A 14,958-nucleotide genomic window follows, 5' to 3' on the forward strand; every position below is an offset into this window, starting at 1 on the left:
AGCATTAACGTGTCGACGATTTTTTTTTTCGTTTATTCTTCACTTGGACTTATTACAAAGTTCAATGCATCACACTCGTCTCTCTGTCTTGAACACTCGATGGCCACCGTCGATTAGAATTGAATGTACGTGTGTGGAACTGTATAATAAACGAAAAACCAAAACGAGAGATCGAATGCCAGAGAGCATATAAAAAAAACAACAACGACAAGATTGATGTAAAATTAGTCGATGGGTTTTTTTCCCTGTGGTTTTCACCTCTTTGTTGCATGTGGTCATTTCCAATGCGTTTTTCCTTCTAGCATCTAGTCCCACACTTCACAGAGTTCATCACTGTGAACCGTGAAAAAAAAAACAACTAAGAGAAAAAGAAGAAGAAATAGACGTTGCATTCAGCTAATTAGTACAATCCAAAGGATCGAAAACACAACTATTAATCGATTGAAGCACACAAAATGCTTTTTCTTTCTCTTTCATGTGAAATGCAAAGCAAACATTATGCGTTTGAAAACATGAAAAATGCAGCTAATGAGTTCCTTCGTTTTTTCCAATAAATTCCCTCTCTCTCTTCGTGTCTCTCAATCTTTAATTTGTGGTCATTAAATATGCCAGCAATTCATTTCACTCGATGGTTAAAAATCAAATTGAATGATTGATTTACGCGCAAAAAAAAAAAACGAGATGCGCGTGTGTGTAATTAAATTTTTCTAGTTAGAAGGAGCAAATTAAAAAGCGCTTCTTATCACAAAAATAACATGCACCATCATCAGCATCTCATTAAAATGAATGCATCAAGTATTCAAACGGTCCAATACCGAATTTTTTTCCCTCTTCTTCATCGTCGTCCTCCACCTTCTTCGGGAATTATGTCTTGAAATTAATTCGACGTGTTTTTTTTCGCCGTATTATTTTTCTGAACATTCACGAATTCCAATTGATATTTAAACTTTTGTTTTATGTGCGCGCGTTTCGCTTGTTTTTCTCTCTCTCTCTATGATTGTATGGCCAATCGTAATTACAAACCCCGTGTTTCGATCACTCGCGTAACATTGTAAATAATATGTGATATTGCAGGTTATAATATGCAGCGCATTGTACAAATTTTATGATTTTCATCGGTATGCTTTTTTTTTCTCTCTCTCTCGTCGACTCTCTCTCGCAACTCGGTGTTCGATGATATGCCCATAAAAAAGGAATCCACCAACAACAGGTATATATGCACAGTAAAAAAAAATCAAATCGATGGAAAAATAGAGCTCTTTTATTAAAAGGAAGAAAAACCATGAAATCGTAATGCAATGATACAATGTATCTCTCGTCTTCGTCGATTCATTGTTGTATTGCTGCTGGTATTTCAAATTGAAAATCATTTTTTTTCTTGCTTCTCGTTTCGTTCGTGCATATAAATTTTTTCTTCAAAGTTCTTTAGGGCACATACACGTTTTCTATGTTTCTTCATATTTCTTCCATGTGTGTATGTGTGTGTGTTTTTTTTTGTTGATAATTAAAAGAATTTTCAGTGTATATTCCTTGCGTTCTCGAACCCGATAAAAATAATGACCATTTGTTAGTGGATATATACTCTTTCTTTGTAATTTCTATCGTTTCTATTCCATCTTTCTCACTCCGATGCATTCTCCGTCTCCGGACACAAAACAAAATCGAAGAATGGTTTTTTGTTCGATGGAATTGACAAAAAAAAAAACGAAAAAGCAACAAGAGTGAGATAAAGATGCTGTGCGCATCATAGTCGGTGTATTATGTAGTTATGGATGATTAATTACATAAATTTCAGTTAGACTATAACAGGAACGACCTGCATAGAACAATGCATCTTGCTGTGGATACATTGACGTGATTCTTGGTAGGATCAAACACAAATTACACACAATGCAATACAAAAAAAAAGCAACTCTCGAACGAATCAATAGAGTGAAAAAGAGACAAAGACGCTTGGAAAAAGGGAGAAAGACGAAAAAAAAACAAGAGTCAGCGATGCACATCAGTAAAAGGAAATTCGAAACTGAACAAATTACGAACGGTTGATTTCCAGTGCCGGAATGAAATGGAGTGCAATGGATCTGTGAGTGCATCAATGATCTGATTGTGTTGTTTTCTGCTCATCTACACACTTTATTATGCATAAATTGAATCGGTTATCATTTCGATCGCTGACCTAAGCATACTTGTTTATTTACGAATTGTGAATAAATCGTAATTAATCCAATGGTTTATATATGCGCAAAGCATCTGTCTATCTGTTTTGAAGTTGACATTCGACGAAACGAACGATTTATCGCATCACTTTGTTTATGTAAAAAATTTCGTTTATGATCGAATCATCGATAAACCGAGCCAACAAATCACGCATACACATAATGTAATCGAATACGTTTGAAAATAACGAGAAAACTTCTTTCCACGAAAGAAAATCATGCACATTTACCATGCCAATTTCCATTAATTAAACAAATGTTAAGACGACAATATTGATATTGTGGTGCCGATCGTGAATCACGTTGTGTCTGATTGTCATTAAAACAAACACAAATTGATATTTTGTCTCGTCAGCAGCAGCCAAAATGACGGCCAATCCATTGTTTACAATCGTCTTTGAATGTTTACATTCGAAACTGCTTTATTATAACAACGCGTACACACACACATACTCGCCAAGTCTTTCTCTCGATTGCCAAACAAATACGGCGAAAGTACTTGCGGCAAAACAAAAACAACAGAATTTGATCAGACACAAATCAAAATGCGCACGGTGATTTCGCAAGATGAATCATTTTCAGTATAAACTAAAAATAATGGAAACTGATGTAATTATAATTCATATGTGTATGTGTGTGTTTGGCACACGTTTCGAATTATTACAACAATTGAATCGCGATTACATGGGTCTATTTTCTCGCTATAACAAATTCCAAAATAATATCGCACGCCTTGTCATCATGTCTTGGCAGCAAAAGCACTTACTTACTCGCACATAAAACAGGTGTATAAACGATGAAAATTGAAAGAGAAAAAAAACGCCAAAGCCGCCCATTTATGAATCAATGAGACTAGACCAACTGCAAAATCACTGAACAAAAGTAATCACAATAATCAAATATATGTAAGAAGAATGAATACATAAAAAAAGACTCTTGCTGGATCAATTCGTCTCTCACTCTCTTTTCGCTGCGAATTTTATGTGCTAAGCTCACATTCCGCGTACGGCTTTCTTTGCTGTATCACACATTCATTCGTACAGCGATCGCGCTTATAAAAGAAATAAAAGTAATCGAAATCGATTATGTAAGGTGTGTAGCATGTTATGGTAACGGTGTATTTTTTTCTTTTGCTTCTCTCTGTATCGCTCGCGCTATATATTTCGAATATCGAATACGTAATCGGTTGCTGAAAGTTCCGACTGTGTCTGCAATACGCTCACATAATATTATTTTGTTGTGATTTTTGTTGAAATAAAGTGAAAAAGAAGAAGCAACACGAAGAGTTTGACTCACAAGTGAGTGTGCAAAAGCGGGAGAGAGAGTGATTGAGCGAACAAGAGATTTGGTGATTTGCACTGAATCTTCTCACTGTTTGTCTTACTTCACTGCATTCGCACCATTTTAATCGAGTGATTGTGTAGCGTATTTTTTTCTTCTTTTTCTCTCTGTTACTGTTTTGCACCATTCAAAAGACAAAAGGAAATCACCCAGATAAATGGTACAATTTAAGTAGTTCAAGTTTTTGAGTGTCTTTTCCTGTTTCTCTCTCGCAACACCGATTCATACACTCTGCAGCACGGTTAATGCTTGTGTAATAATAAAAACTGAAAAATATATACCAAAAGTCAAATTAAATGGCAAACGAGCATATCGAGTTGAAAACAGAATCGGCATTCATTTCTCAATCGGTGTGCATGGGACTCGAAAAATTGTACGAAAACGATTGCATTTTATCTGTTTTCGACTTTGTGAATTTCGTAATAGCATTCTCATCGCGCGCTGTAATTTTGTATTCCAATTTAAAACGAGTTATTGTTTGTCACACGCTTTATTCGCTTTGGAATTTCTGCATTCGTGAATATTTGCAGAGGCAAAGCAAATCACGGCTCGGATTAGTTAACAATCTTTGTCCATCCCCCGTAACGCCTAATGAACAAGCTCATATTTTGAATGGGAACACGAATTTAAATCGACGATTTGAAATCGCAGTCACTATGTGTAACGTGTGCGCTACATAGAAGGAATCATCGTGTATGAAAAACCAAAATTTCCGTTAAAACTCGTTCGACCGGATATTGTTTGCATGCATCGCAGAACAATCAATTGTTTTTATTTTTATTTAAGTTTTTTTCTTCTATATTTTGTAAATATATATTTTTTTTTAATTTTACTAATTTGATTTTTTTTTCGTTTCAAATAGATAATGAAGTTATTACCAATTCCATTGCCGCCACTAGGTGCCCCACCGCCAATCGGTATGTTTGCACAAGATTTATTGTGGCGTTATCCAGCCCCATCAAGCCCATTGGCCGAATTAAAAACACAATTGCCACCGCAATTGCCATCCGATCCGCGTGTCTGGAATCGCGACGATGTTGCCATATTTCTGCAATTTTGTGAACGTGAATTTGATTTGCCAAAATTCGAAATGGATCTCTTTCAAATGAATGGCAAAGCATTGTGCCTGCTTACAAAAACCGATTTGGCCGAACGAATTCCGGGAGCTGGCGATGTTCTACACAATGTACTACAAATGCTGATCAAAGAATCACAAATGATGCACAAACATTTACCAAGCAGCCCAATCACACCGACCAGCCGATATCATCCATTTTCACCACACAGCCAACCGCCAACACCAAATTGGTCAATAATACCACCAGACAGTCCATTTCACCCGGCCCATATTCAACATTTGATGCAATCAAATTCGGTTACCTTAAGCCCAGCACCATCGGTCGATTCACAAGGACGTAGTCCACCGCAACAAGAGGTGTTGTTGCAACAACAAGCACAAGCTTTTCAACAGAATGCATCGACCAGTGCTGGTAGCAGTAATCAATCGGATTCAGATGAGGATAGCTATTCGGATAAACCACAAATCACTGTCGAACAACATCAATCCAGTCCACCATTGACACCATTGTGCAAAGAGGCATCCGCTTCATTGACACTTTCGCAACAAATCTCAAATGTGGTGAACTCATGGTCAATGCATCAAGAGAATTTCGGTAGCAATAGTGCGTTGAGCAGCAGCGGTAGCTCATCGGCACCAACAACACCATGCAATTTTGCCCCAGTTAAACGTGAATTTTTCCCAGACACACCAGAACCAAATACAAGTAAGTGTTTTTAAACCGAAAATCATACATTTCAATTGAAAAAAATTCCCAAAATCGAAACAAATTTTTATTTCTCTGTTTTTTTCATTAGATGGACGATTGCTATGGGATTTCTTGCAACAATTGTTGAATGATCCAGCACAACGTTATAGCAGTTTGATTGCATGGAAATGCCGTGAAACGGGTGTTTTTAAAATTGTTGATCCAGCTGGTTTGGCTAAACTTTGGGGCATCCAAAAAAATCATCTATCAATGAACTACGATAAAATGTCACGAGCCCTCCGTTACTATTACCGTGTCAATATTTTGCGAAAAGTTCAAGGCGAACGCCACTGCTACCAGTAAGTTATCTTTACATTCTAGGACATTCTTTTCATAACAAACAATTTGGACGAAACTCTAAATATTTTTCAACTTTTTTTTATACAGATTTTTGCGCAATCCAACCGAACTGAAATCAATAAAAAATATCTCGTTGTTACGACAACAACCACCACCACCAGCACCAACCGCGTCAAATAAAACATTAAACAACAATACAAATGAACATACAAACGGCAATAGCAATGGAAATTCACAAATGGGCGCACATTTAAATATCCAATCGTTGTTACATCAACAAGCACCTCCATCATCGCCACGTGTACACGCATTGAATGGTGCCTTTCATTATTTAACCACATCAACCGTACCTGATCGAAGCTCACCGCCCCAGTCACATTCATCATCTCAAAGTGACATGGACGACCAGCCAACCGATTTGAGCACCAGTGGTCGAACATCAAATCCAGACTGTTATCCGTAAGTTCTACTTTTACAAATGCAAGTCCAAAACAAATTCAATTTAATGGTTAGAAAGTGATATTAATTATATTATGATTTTTGTTCTATTGACAGATTGATCCGAAACTCAAATGGATTGACAACAATTCGTTTGATTCAGCCAAACTCACCGCAATCACAGCAAATGGACGACTATCCATCGCATAACTCTGAGAAAAGTGATCGTTCAAGTCCGATGGCCACCGATCTAAGAAAAATGGAATAAGGCCCATCAGCTGCATCGGCTGAATCGGCTGAATCGAGACAAACCTTATATTTATTTCTTGTTTGCGATGACAAAGAATACGCTACAAGTCGATCTTCCCTACATATTAATTATGAGTGTAGCCTTTAGACTAAGACTATAATCGCTTGATTTCAAACATTTGCAATACGCACAATGAACTCGTTTTTAATGATTTGAGGTCTAAATAAATTAGATTTATAAATGCATATATAAAGAGACGAAATGTATGTTAAATTCTTTAATTAGCTATCTATTTTTGTAAATATTTACATTCGTCTTCATCTCTACATACAGAACGAAATATTATTATTTTTTTGTTGCAAAAAAAGAGCCAGGAAAAAACGAAGCTTTTACATATATAAATTACATCTAGCATAAAATCATTGTGGAAAACACACATTTTCTTCCGAATAACGAATTCTTCTGCAAAACAAATATATAAATGAAAAAAACCTTTCTTTTGTAAATGCACACTATATAGCTTTAATATCATTTCCATTGTAAGATTATAATCATATATTCAAAGTGAGACAATTTAGAGTATAGATGTGATGAGGGTGTGTTTTTTTATATCGAAACACGGATGGTACGGTATATCGAATATATTTCGTGCATTAAATTTTACGAAGACGCAGATATAATACTTTAATCAAATTGTGCCAAATAACTGAAAATTCAAAAACAAATGAACCAATTTTCGGTATGAGTTAAAAAAACACGTGTGACATTCTATCTGAAAGAAAATTCTGCAAAAACAAAATCGATTTGAATTATCAGAAACAACCTGTGCAAACATATTATTTCAAATTAAAATTCCAAATATTAAGAGAAAAAATCGGAGAATTTACCGTTATCTAAACAGATAAAATGAAGAGAATCAAAAAAAACGAAGAAACAAAAAAAAAATGTTTACAGTGAAATGTGCCAATTTAATCTATTTAAAAACATATTTGCGTGTCGGAAACTAGTGCGTGTCGATATCTATAATATATATATATATATGTGCAACGAGAAACAGAAAAACACTATAATTCGTATTTTTTTCTTCATAAATTTCATTTTTCGATTTAGAAAAAAAAAACAACATTTATTTGTTTAAGACTTTAGCTATTACGTCATAATAACACATATCTGAAGAAAACAAAAGAAAGAATCCGAAATGACGCACATTGTAACTATAAAATTAGGTATTTAAGTAAAATAAAAAGCACCATATTCTTTTTTCCGTAACTAAAGCATCGAAGAGATCATTTTTATTTGAATCAAGCCAGCTAAAAACTTTACAACAAAAAAAATCATCTAACTCTCATATCCTTGGCTTCTTTTACATATCTCACTTCGAACATTCGCAAATTTTATATTATATGTTCCTTTTGTTGGTCCCTTTTTTTAAACTTGAGTGATTATTTTTTTCGTGTACAGCTCAATGATAATGCTGTAATCCAACGAAATTCTTCCATTTTATTATTCTTTTGATTTTTTTTTGTTCGTGTTCGAGACTATGGTCACTACAACACTTCCAGCTCTTCCTCTTTTTTACATTGATGTAAAACCATTCTGTGCGGTGTGTGATTAATAAAATAGATTTTTACTATTTTTGTAAGCGAAAACATTTATTCTAAAGAAATTCGATAAGAAATGCGTGTGATTGATGAAAAGAAAAATTTTAAGGAATGAAAAATGTATAGCAACTAAGCTCATTTTCGGATAAATTTGTATTTACACACAGAAATTTATTATAATGCTTAAAGTAAAGAAAAAGCCTGTTGAATCTACTACTGTTTTATTTTTGGTTTTAACTTTTGGAATTTTATCAATTTTTTCGGCAGATCGAATATAAGGAAAGAAAAAAAAGTAATTTTTTTTAAAAATAGATTGTAATTATGAAATTTTGTAACAATTAAATTTTAGAAGCCATTGTATTCTAAAAATGAATTTCACATCTAGAATGACAAAATAGAATAAAACATCTTATCAAGAAAATTTATATTGTCTGGTTTTATTGTGAGCACTCTAACGCGAGTCGTGTCGTGTCGATGGACGGATTTCTACATGTATCTTGGTTTATAGGAATTTTTAGATGTGTGTTAAACACACATGCGCACGGTTTTTTGATCAGGGGGGGTCAAATTGACTTTGGTCTCGAGGGGGGAGGGAGTATTTATATGGAAAACTAAAATAAAAATGTTGCATGAGAGAAACAAGTGACAAGTGTGTTGGCGAGCGGATCGAGCCGAAATTTTGCAAGTTTGACTTCAAAATCAGTGTATTTTTGCTATTGTTTATACATTTATATTGCAAATCTGAGAAAAAAATTCTCAGAGGGGGGTTAAACCGAAAAACCCCCCAGCGCGCATGTGTGGTGTTAAAGAATGCGAGGAAGTTTCTTATGGTTTCCGCGCACACGGTATCATTGACACAACCTTGACGGCAACAGGTACCCTTGTGCAAAATTACTGACTGACTATTTAACTAATTTGGGACGTTTTTGGCTTAAGCCAACTGAGATTGAAATCATTTGATTTGTCAGTCTATTGCAGTAGAGAGAGAAAATTATAACTCAAATTCAACTTCAATCACAGTTGGCTATCGCCATACGTCCCAAATTATTCGTCTGTTCTGTGTTAAAATCAGAAAAATAGACAACTAAAGTCTACTGGACAGACGGTTCAAGTTAACAAAATTCATTTTTAGTTGATTGCAGCTAGTCAGTTAGTCAGTTAGTCAGTCACTTTTTCTCCACTACCCGTAGTATTTCTTCTTTTGCGACCTTTGCTTCCAAAACTATGGTAAAAAGGGTTGAAAAATTAAAAATGCATCGATTTTGGAGTTTGTGATAAATGTTTCTTTTTTATTTCTCAAAATACGATATGACTTTGATATAATAATAATTTTTGGACCAAGTTTGATTTCCATTTTGCAGGACGGTGCTCTTAATAAGCAATATGTTGTTTTTCAAACGATTTGAACTTTTTTTTCAATCTTAAAAAAATATTGGCGTCAATATAATGGCAATTTCTTTCAAATCACATTCACAAGTTGAAGAATGTGTGTTTTTGGTGCTCGAAATATTAGGATGATTGGTGCAACATACTATAGAACTTAAAAAAACTTCAACAAGATTTTAATTAAACCGTAGACACTTGAGATTTGATTGTTACGATCTACATACATTTATAATAAAGACATTTTCTTGTTCCAATAAAATTTATAAAAGCAAATAAAATATTATATATAATATGTAAAAAGGTAACATTAAGATTAGTTTTTCTATAGAAGAAACTATAGTGAGAAAAATGCACATCAAGATTTTCTTTTATGTTTGAAGACAAACAAAATAAATAAATGGGCACTGCAGCGAATGCAAAATAGGAAATGCTTTTAAGCCATTTGTTCGTATTTGGTTTTGGTGATATTTCCAGCCATGCTGCATGTTAGTAAGATTCCAACAATTGGGAATAGCGATACAAGTAAAGCAGCGGCAAGTATGCATCTCATATTGCTTTCAATCAATTCACTCACTTTGTCATAGCATCCCTGAAACAGTCAACGAGGATTAGGTTCATTTTTTGACAAACTTTAATAATTTTGGGAAAAACGTTAAAAAATAGGTATGCGGAAAAGTTAAATAAAACCAGGAAAAATGACGGTGTGAAAAAAATTAATTACCTCAGTGTAAATTTGAGTTTCATCTTGGGCATCACAGTTTCGTTTCTTACAGCATGATTTCGGAATGGGCATCGCTCTTGGCAATAAACTATTCCAGTCATCATAGCCGTGATTTCCGCAGCACTTGAGCTAAAAGCGACATATAAATAATTATTGTTTTGTTTTTTTCTCACATGAAAATTGTTTGCATGAAGTGTGAAGAAGCGACTTGGACTTTCACGACATGCATTTTATATGATACGAAATGATAAAATATTTACATTGCGTTGCATCCAATTAAAATCGATGGTACGTTGTGGATCGTCGACGCTGTTGGAAAGCATACTATTTGTCAAGCCTTTGTCAAAACCATCGGCTAAACGATCTTTGTACGCATATATGGAGGCAGCAATACAGAGTTCAATGAATAAAATGAATGCCAAAAATCCGCCGAACTAAAATTCAATTGAAACACGAAAATCAGAGGTTTGGTATAAAAAGTAAAAATAACACCTTGGGTGTGTGACACATAAACATCACTTACAATGTATAAAAGTGATGGATTCCCTTTCACAGTAACTGTGCACGCAAAAGCCAAACTCGATACAAGTAGAATGAATGCACCCGTTCCGACCAAAATGTACGGAGTCACGTTTGAATATTCCACATTTAATTCCAAATATTTATGTAATTCAACTTGCATCCAAATGCCAGCACAAAAAATCGCCAAGCCTGATGCCTGTGACAAAAAAAAACAGTAACAAATTTTAATAACCGAGCATAACAATGCTTACAAGAGAGAGAGAGAGAGAGAGAGAGAGAGAGAGAGAACGAGAACAAAATGCAAATTGTAATACAGTTGCGTTCAGTGGATAGACGTCAGACGCGAAAAAATCGATACTGTTGTGAAACAACGCTAATAAAATGCTGGGAATGTGATACACACTTGTATTTAATGCAGCTTAGAACCACTTTTCCACATACCAACATTATCACTGCTATCAAATGCTTTCGTTTTATTTCAATTTCTTAAATGCGTTGTTTTAATGGAAAAGAAAATTAAAGAAAAATTTCAACGGATTATACACTCACCCAAAATGCCATATTAAATACCATGAGCAAAGATTTCAGACATGCCATTGAATCAACAGTTTGAAAAAATTTCCCCATCCTTTCGACTTTTACAGTGCAATAAAAAAAAATTGCTACACTTGTGAAATGCGTTTCTACTTTTCAAAGGTCAACTCAATGTGGATGTTTTTGAAAATTCTATCAATCTTTGAACCACTCAAGGAGTAATCGACGAAGAAATTTATTGAATCAAGAAAACCCCCAGTGGATTGTGGAGAAGAAAAAAAAACGAAAAAAACACACACACAATCACTTTTATGAATGAATTGTATCGAAATTTTTCGTTTCCTTAAAACGCATACGCTACGTTATGCGTCCGTATTCAACAACTTGCTTTTCACTTTTACATTGAACACAATTTTCCACCCATCTTCCATTCAGTCAAGTGTAAACATTCGAACATTGAGCATTTCACTCAATCCACCGTTGTGAGTGTAGACTCAAAGCTCCTATTTCACTCATATTCGAATATGAAACGGATAAAGATATGAAAGTTTTTACATTTCGATATTTAAAATTTCAAAGTCAATGTTAATTTTGTGGCATGAAAAATGTGAGACCCAAACTAAAACTTAATACGAGAAAGAAAGATTTCCTTTAAAAATCACCGATTAAGCAATCACAAAAAAATCATGTGCATAAAATCGTTACGTTTGAAATGTTGAGTGAAAATTCGATACTCACTCTATTTATCGCAACGCTGCGTTACGCACGAATTAACGTGGGTTTTTCGTTGGAAAAGGAAAAGTTAACTATATTTATGTTACGATTCCAAGAATTCTATGGACAATTAGGCTCGCTTGTTTTCTCTGTAATCATCATAATGAATCACTGGCGAGTAATTAAATTTTCGCAAGTGAACGAACTGAATGTTATTATCAGTCATGAAAATCCATCAAACAAAAGTGACTTCCACAAACATTTATATATTCATTTCAAAAGAGTCAACGTCCACAATTTCAAAAGGCGAAAAATATTTTCGAGATATAACGTTTTGATTCCATTTGACCTGGGAAGTCATAGATTGCGATTTCGTAAATTCATAACAAAAACATTTCCATTTTGTAAATGCATTCGTTACTGTTTTTCTCCATGTCATTGCTTCACATTTATTTGATTGTGCGATTTATCTCCAGTTGTATTTCATATAGACGTAAAAGTTCGAAAATAAAAATTTTGCCTTAAATCAGTCTACAGTCTGCCATCAAATTATTCACTTCATTGAACAAGCTTGGCTTTATTTTATTTTTGGATTTATTATTCCGTCATATCTTTTTCGAGCAATAAATTGGGTGAAAGGATTGATGCTGAAATGTCAGAGATGATTCAATTACAGCCCCAATATATTGTGCTATGGCAACAAATTGGTAGAACTTTGATTTTCCATCGGTGGGCGGGTTTGAGCGGTGCACTTTCCATCATTTTTACTACCTACATCGAAAATTTCAAACTACCGAATTACGATAGGCACTACATTCAATTAGCTAATCAAATGAATTATATTCATACATTAGTTTTGCTCACCATACCACTTACGCGACGGGGACATTTGGTAAGTACATGAAAAATGATGGTTTTTGCTCAGTCAAAATAAAATGTCGTAATTCTTTTCATACCGTAGACAGGATCAATATTTTTGATGGGAATGGGCGTATATTGTTTGGGATGCTATTTTTGTGCCTTAATCAATTTTAATGGATACGTCTATTTTTGCTCGATTGGAAGCATTATATTAATGTTGGCGTGGCTTTCGTTGTTATTTTAAGCATTTATCTGCGCATCGCTCGAAAACTGCAAAGATTTTGTTTCACACAAAAAAATGGTTATTATTTTATCTTACCAAACTGGATATCTGAAAATGATTATACTGTAAAAAAATGTCTATGAATAAATAAAAAGAAAGTGTGGTTGAAGTGAAAATGCCATGCAAATAATTTAATTCAAGTGCCATAAAAGGTTTTACTTTTTTTATTATTGGTTTGAAATAAACTCATGTTCTCAGACAACATCTGCCTATTATATATGAATCGCAATCAATGTGAATATATATCAATCAATCGATACATAAGATAAATACGTGTTAAATATTCCTTATTCGAATATTTTGTTTGTGTTTATATTCTTGTGAGTGTGTGGTATTGTTAATAAATGTCTTTATTGTTTTTGTCTTCTCTGTGTGGTTAAATATGTCATTGGTTTTCTTTTTTTAAATATATCAAGATAGAAGTAATAGTATTATGTGTGTTTTTGTTTGTTAAATCTATGGTAATAAGTTGGTTCACGAATAAAAAGTGTGTTATTTTAGGTAGAAATCAATACTACGTAGGTAATGAATTGTCCAAGGGGAAAATTAGTACCAAAATACCAACGAACCCAGAAATCATTCCGCTGTGATTTAAACCGAAATCTGGATTTAAAATATCCGTTTTTTTCTGTGAGTACCGAAGAAATCCTGGGAAGTACCGAAAGTACAAAAAAAAAAACATTGATACATACAAACGCTCTCATCATTTCGTTTCTTTCATTTTTCTGGCATTTTATGTTTTTCGGTGCTCTTTTTGGTACTTTCGGTACTTCCCGATATTTCTTAGTATCGACTTTCGGTAATATTTTAATATTCCTCGGTATTCTTGACAATTTGCCCCTTGAAATGTCTCATTCATTTTCAGTTATTATTAACAATATGATGATAATACGGTTCAGTTCAATGCTCTTCATCAATCATATTACATTAAAAATTAATATTCCAAGTACGTATGTGGAAACTATTGATTTTCAACCAAAAGTGACACACTTGTTGCGAACGATTCCATTAATTCGATTAATTATAGAAAACTTTTGCCGAATTCTCTCCACCGCTACAACATTTTACAGTGTATTTGATTTTATAAAATGTGTAGTGTTTCATTTCTATCGCACACACATTATATATAGTAGAGTTTATTCAATTCAGTTCAAGTCTTTTGATTATTGTTTTAGAAGGATTTGAACAGATTCATATAGTTCGACCACCAAATAAGAAATATATAACAGAAACTACAACTGAAATGAATGTGTGAATGTTTATCGTCTGTCTGATTTTCATTGATTGTTTCATGTCATGATTATTCTCTACTTAATAGGTAATAATTACTGAGTAATTCAACGATATGATCGATTTGATTTGATATTATCTTTTTTTTTTGGTGCACAGCGAAGTTCTCTACCGATAAATATTCGGCATTTGATGATTGGTGTATTTCTCTTTGGAGAGGTTGTGTTCCAATTCAAAACTGACTACGAAATGAGAATTCAAAAAATAGTGTTGTTTTCTGTGTTTTCTTTTATTATTGTTTTCTATTCAGGTTCTGATTCGTTTCATCGATATAAATATCGGTGTAAAATCCATTTCTAAGTTATCTATAAATAAATGACTCGGTATAACATTCACTCAGAGTGATTGAACATTTTTCTCACAAGTGGTGATACATTTATTTTAATGATTCAATTTCATAGGTTCATATAATAATTAGTGTCGGAGTGAAAAGGATTTATTTTTAGGAGAAAATTCTTCTTTTTATGGGCATACCAGGGATTGTTTCTCTGAGGAGGAGGAATGGTGAGGAGGAAAATGAGGAGGAGGAGGAGAGCGAGGAGGATCCTCCTCCTCAACTGAGGAGGAAAATGTTTTTAGCTAAAAATGATATTTTTGTGATAAAAATAGCCCTTTGAGCAAAAAAAACTTTTCCTCCTCAGTTGAGGAGGAGGATCCTCCTCGCTCTCCTCCTCC

The 14,958-nt window shown here is 33.9% G+C and overlaps 2 protein-coding genes across 2 annotated transcripts in view; one reads left to right on the plus strand and one right to left on the minus strand.

Annotated features, from left to right (window-relative positions):
- The window catches only part of LOC116336930 (ets DNA-binding protein pokkuri), a 43,227-nt gene extending 35,582 nt beyond the window's left edge, over positions 1-7,645 (plus strand). The window contains exons 3-6 of the mRNA XM_031761157.1: positions 4,420-5,341; positions 5,433-5,682; positions 5,771-6,142; positions 6,239-7,645. Coding sequence (XP_031617017.1) covers positions 4,423-5,341; positions 5,433-5,682; positions 5,771-6,142; positions 6,239-6,389 — 1,692 coding nt within the window. The 5' untranslated portion in view covers positions 4,420-4,422 and the 3' untranslated portion in view covers positions 6,390-7,645. The remainder of the gene's footprint in view (positions 1-4,419; positions 5,342-5,432; positions 5,683-5,770; positions 6,143-6,238) is intronic.
- A 1,587-nt stretch (positions 7,646-9,232) lies between these two features.
- On the minus strand, positions 9,233-11,524 carry LOC116337046 (tetraspanin-7-like). Its single transcript, XM_031761333.1, has 5 exons — positions 11,151-11,524; positions 10,603-10,797; positions 10,340-10,513; positions 10,080-10,208; positions 9,233-9,947 (listed from the first exon to the last, which is right to left on the minus strand). Exons 1-5 carry the CDS (start codon positions 11,226-11,228, stop codon positions 9,792-9,794), a joined length of 732 nt encoding a protein of 243 aa, XP_031617193.1. The 5' UTR covers positions 11,229-11,524; the 3' UTR covers positions 9,233-9,791.
- Positions 11,525-14,958: the final 3,434 nt, after the last annotated feature.

Source organism: Contarinia nasturtii, unplaced genomic scaffold (genome assembly GCF_009176525.2).
Source record: "Contarinia nasturtii isolate CC-2019 unplaced genomic scaffold, AAFC_CNas_1.1 Cnas_scaffold_220, whole genome shotgun sequence".
Classification (NCBI taxonomy): domain Eukaryota; kingdom Metazoa; phylum Arthropoda; class Insecta; order Diptera; family Cecidomyiidae; genus Contarinia; species Contarinia nasturtii.

Excerpts from the sequence above, each read along its gene's own strand:
- LOC116337046 (XM_031761333.1), bottom strand. The coding sequence starts at position 11,228 with ATGGGGAAATTTTTTCAAACTGTTGATTCAATGGCATGTCTGAAATCT. Across the intron at positions 10,798-11,150 it reads TATTTAATATGGCATTTTGG|GCATCAGGCTTGGCGATTTT; the intron begins GTGAGTGTATAA and ends TTTTTGTCACAG. Across the intron at positions 10,514-10,602 it reads ATCCATCACTTTTATACATT|TTCGGCGGATTTTTGGCATT; the intron begins GTAAGTGATGTT and ends ATTGAATTTTAG.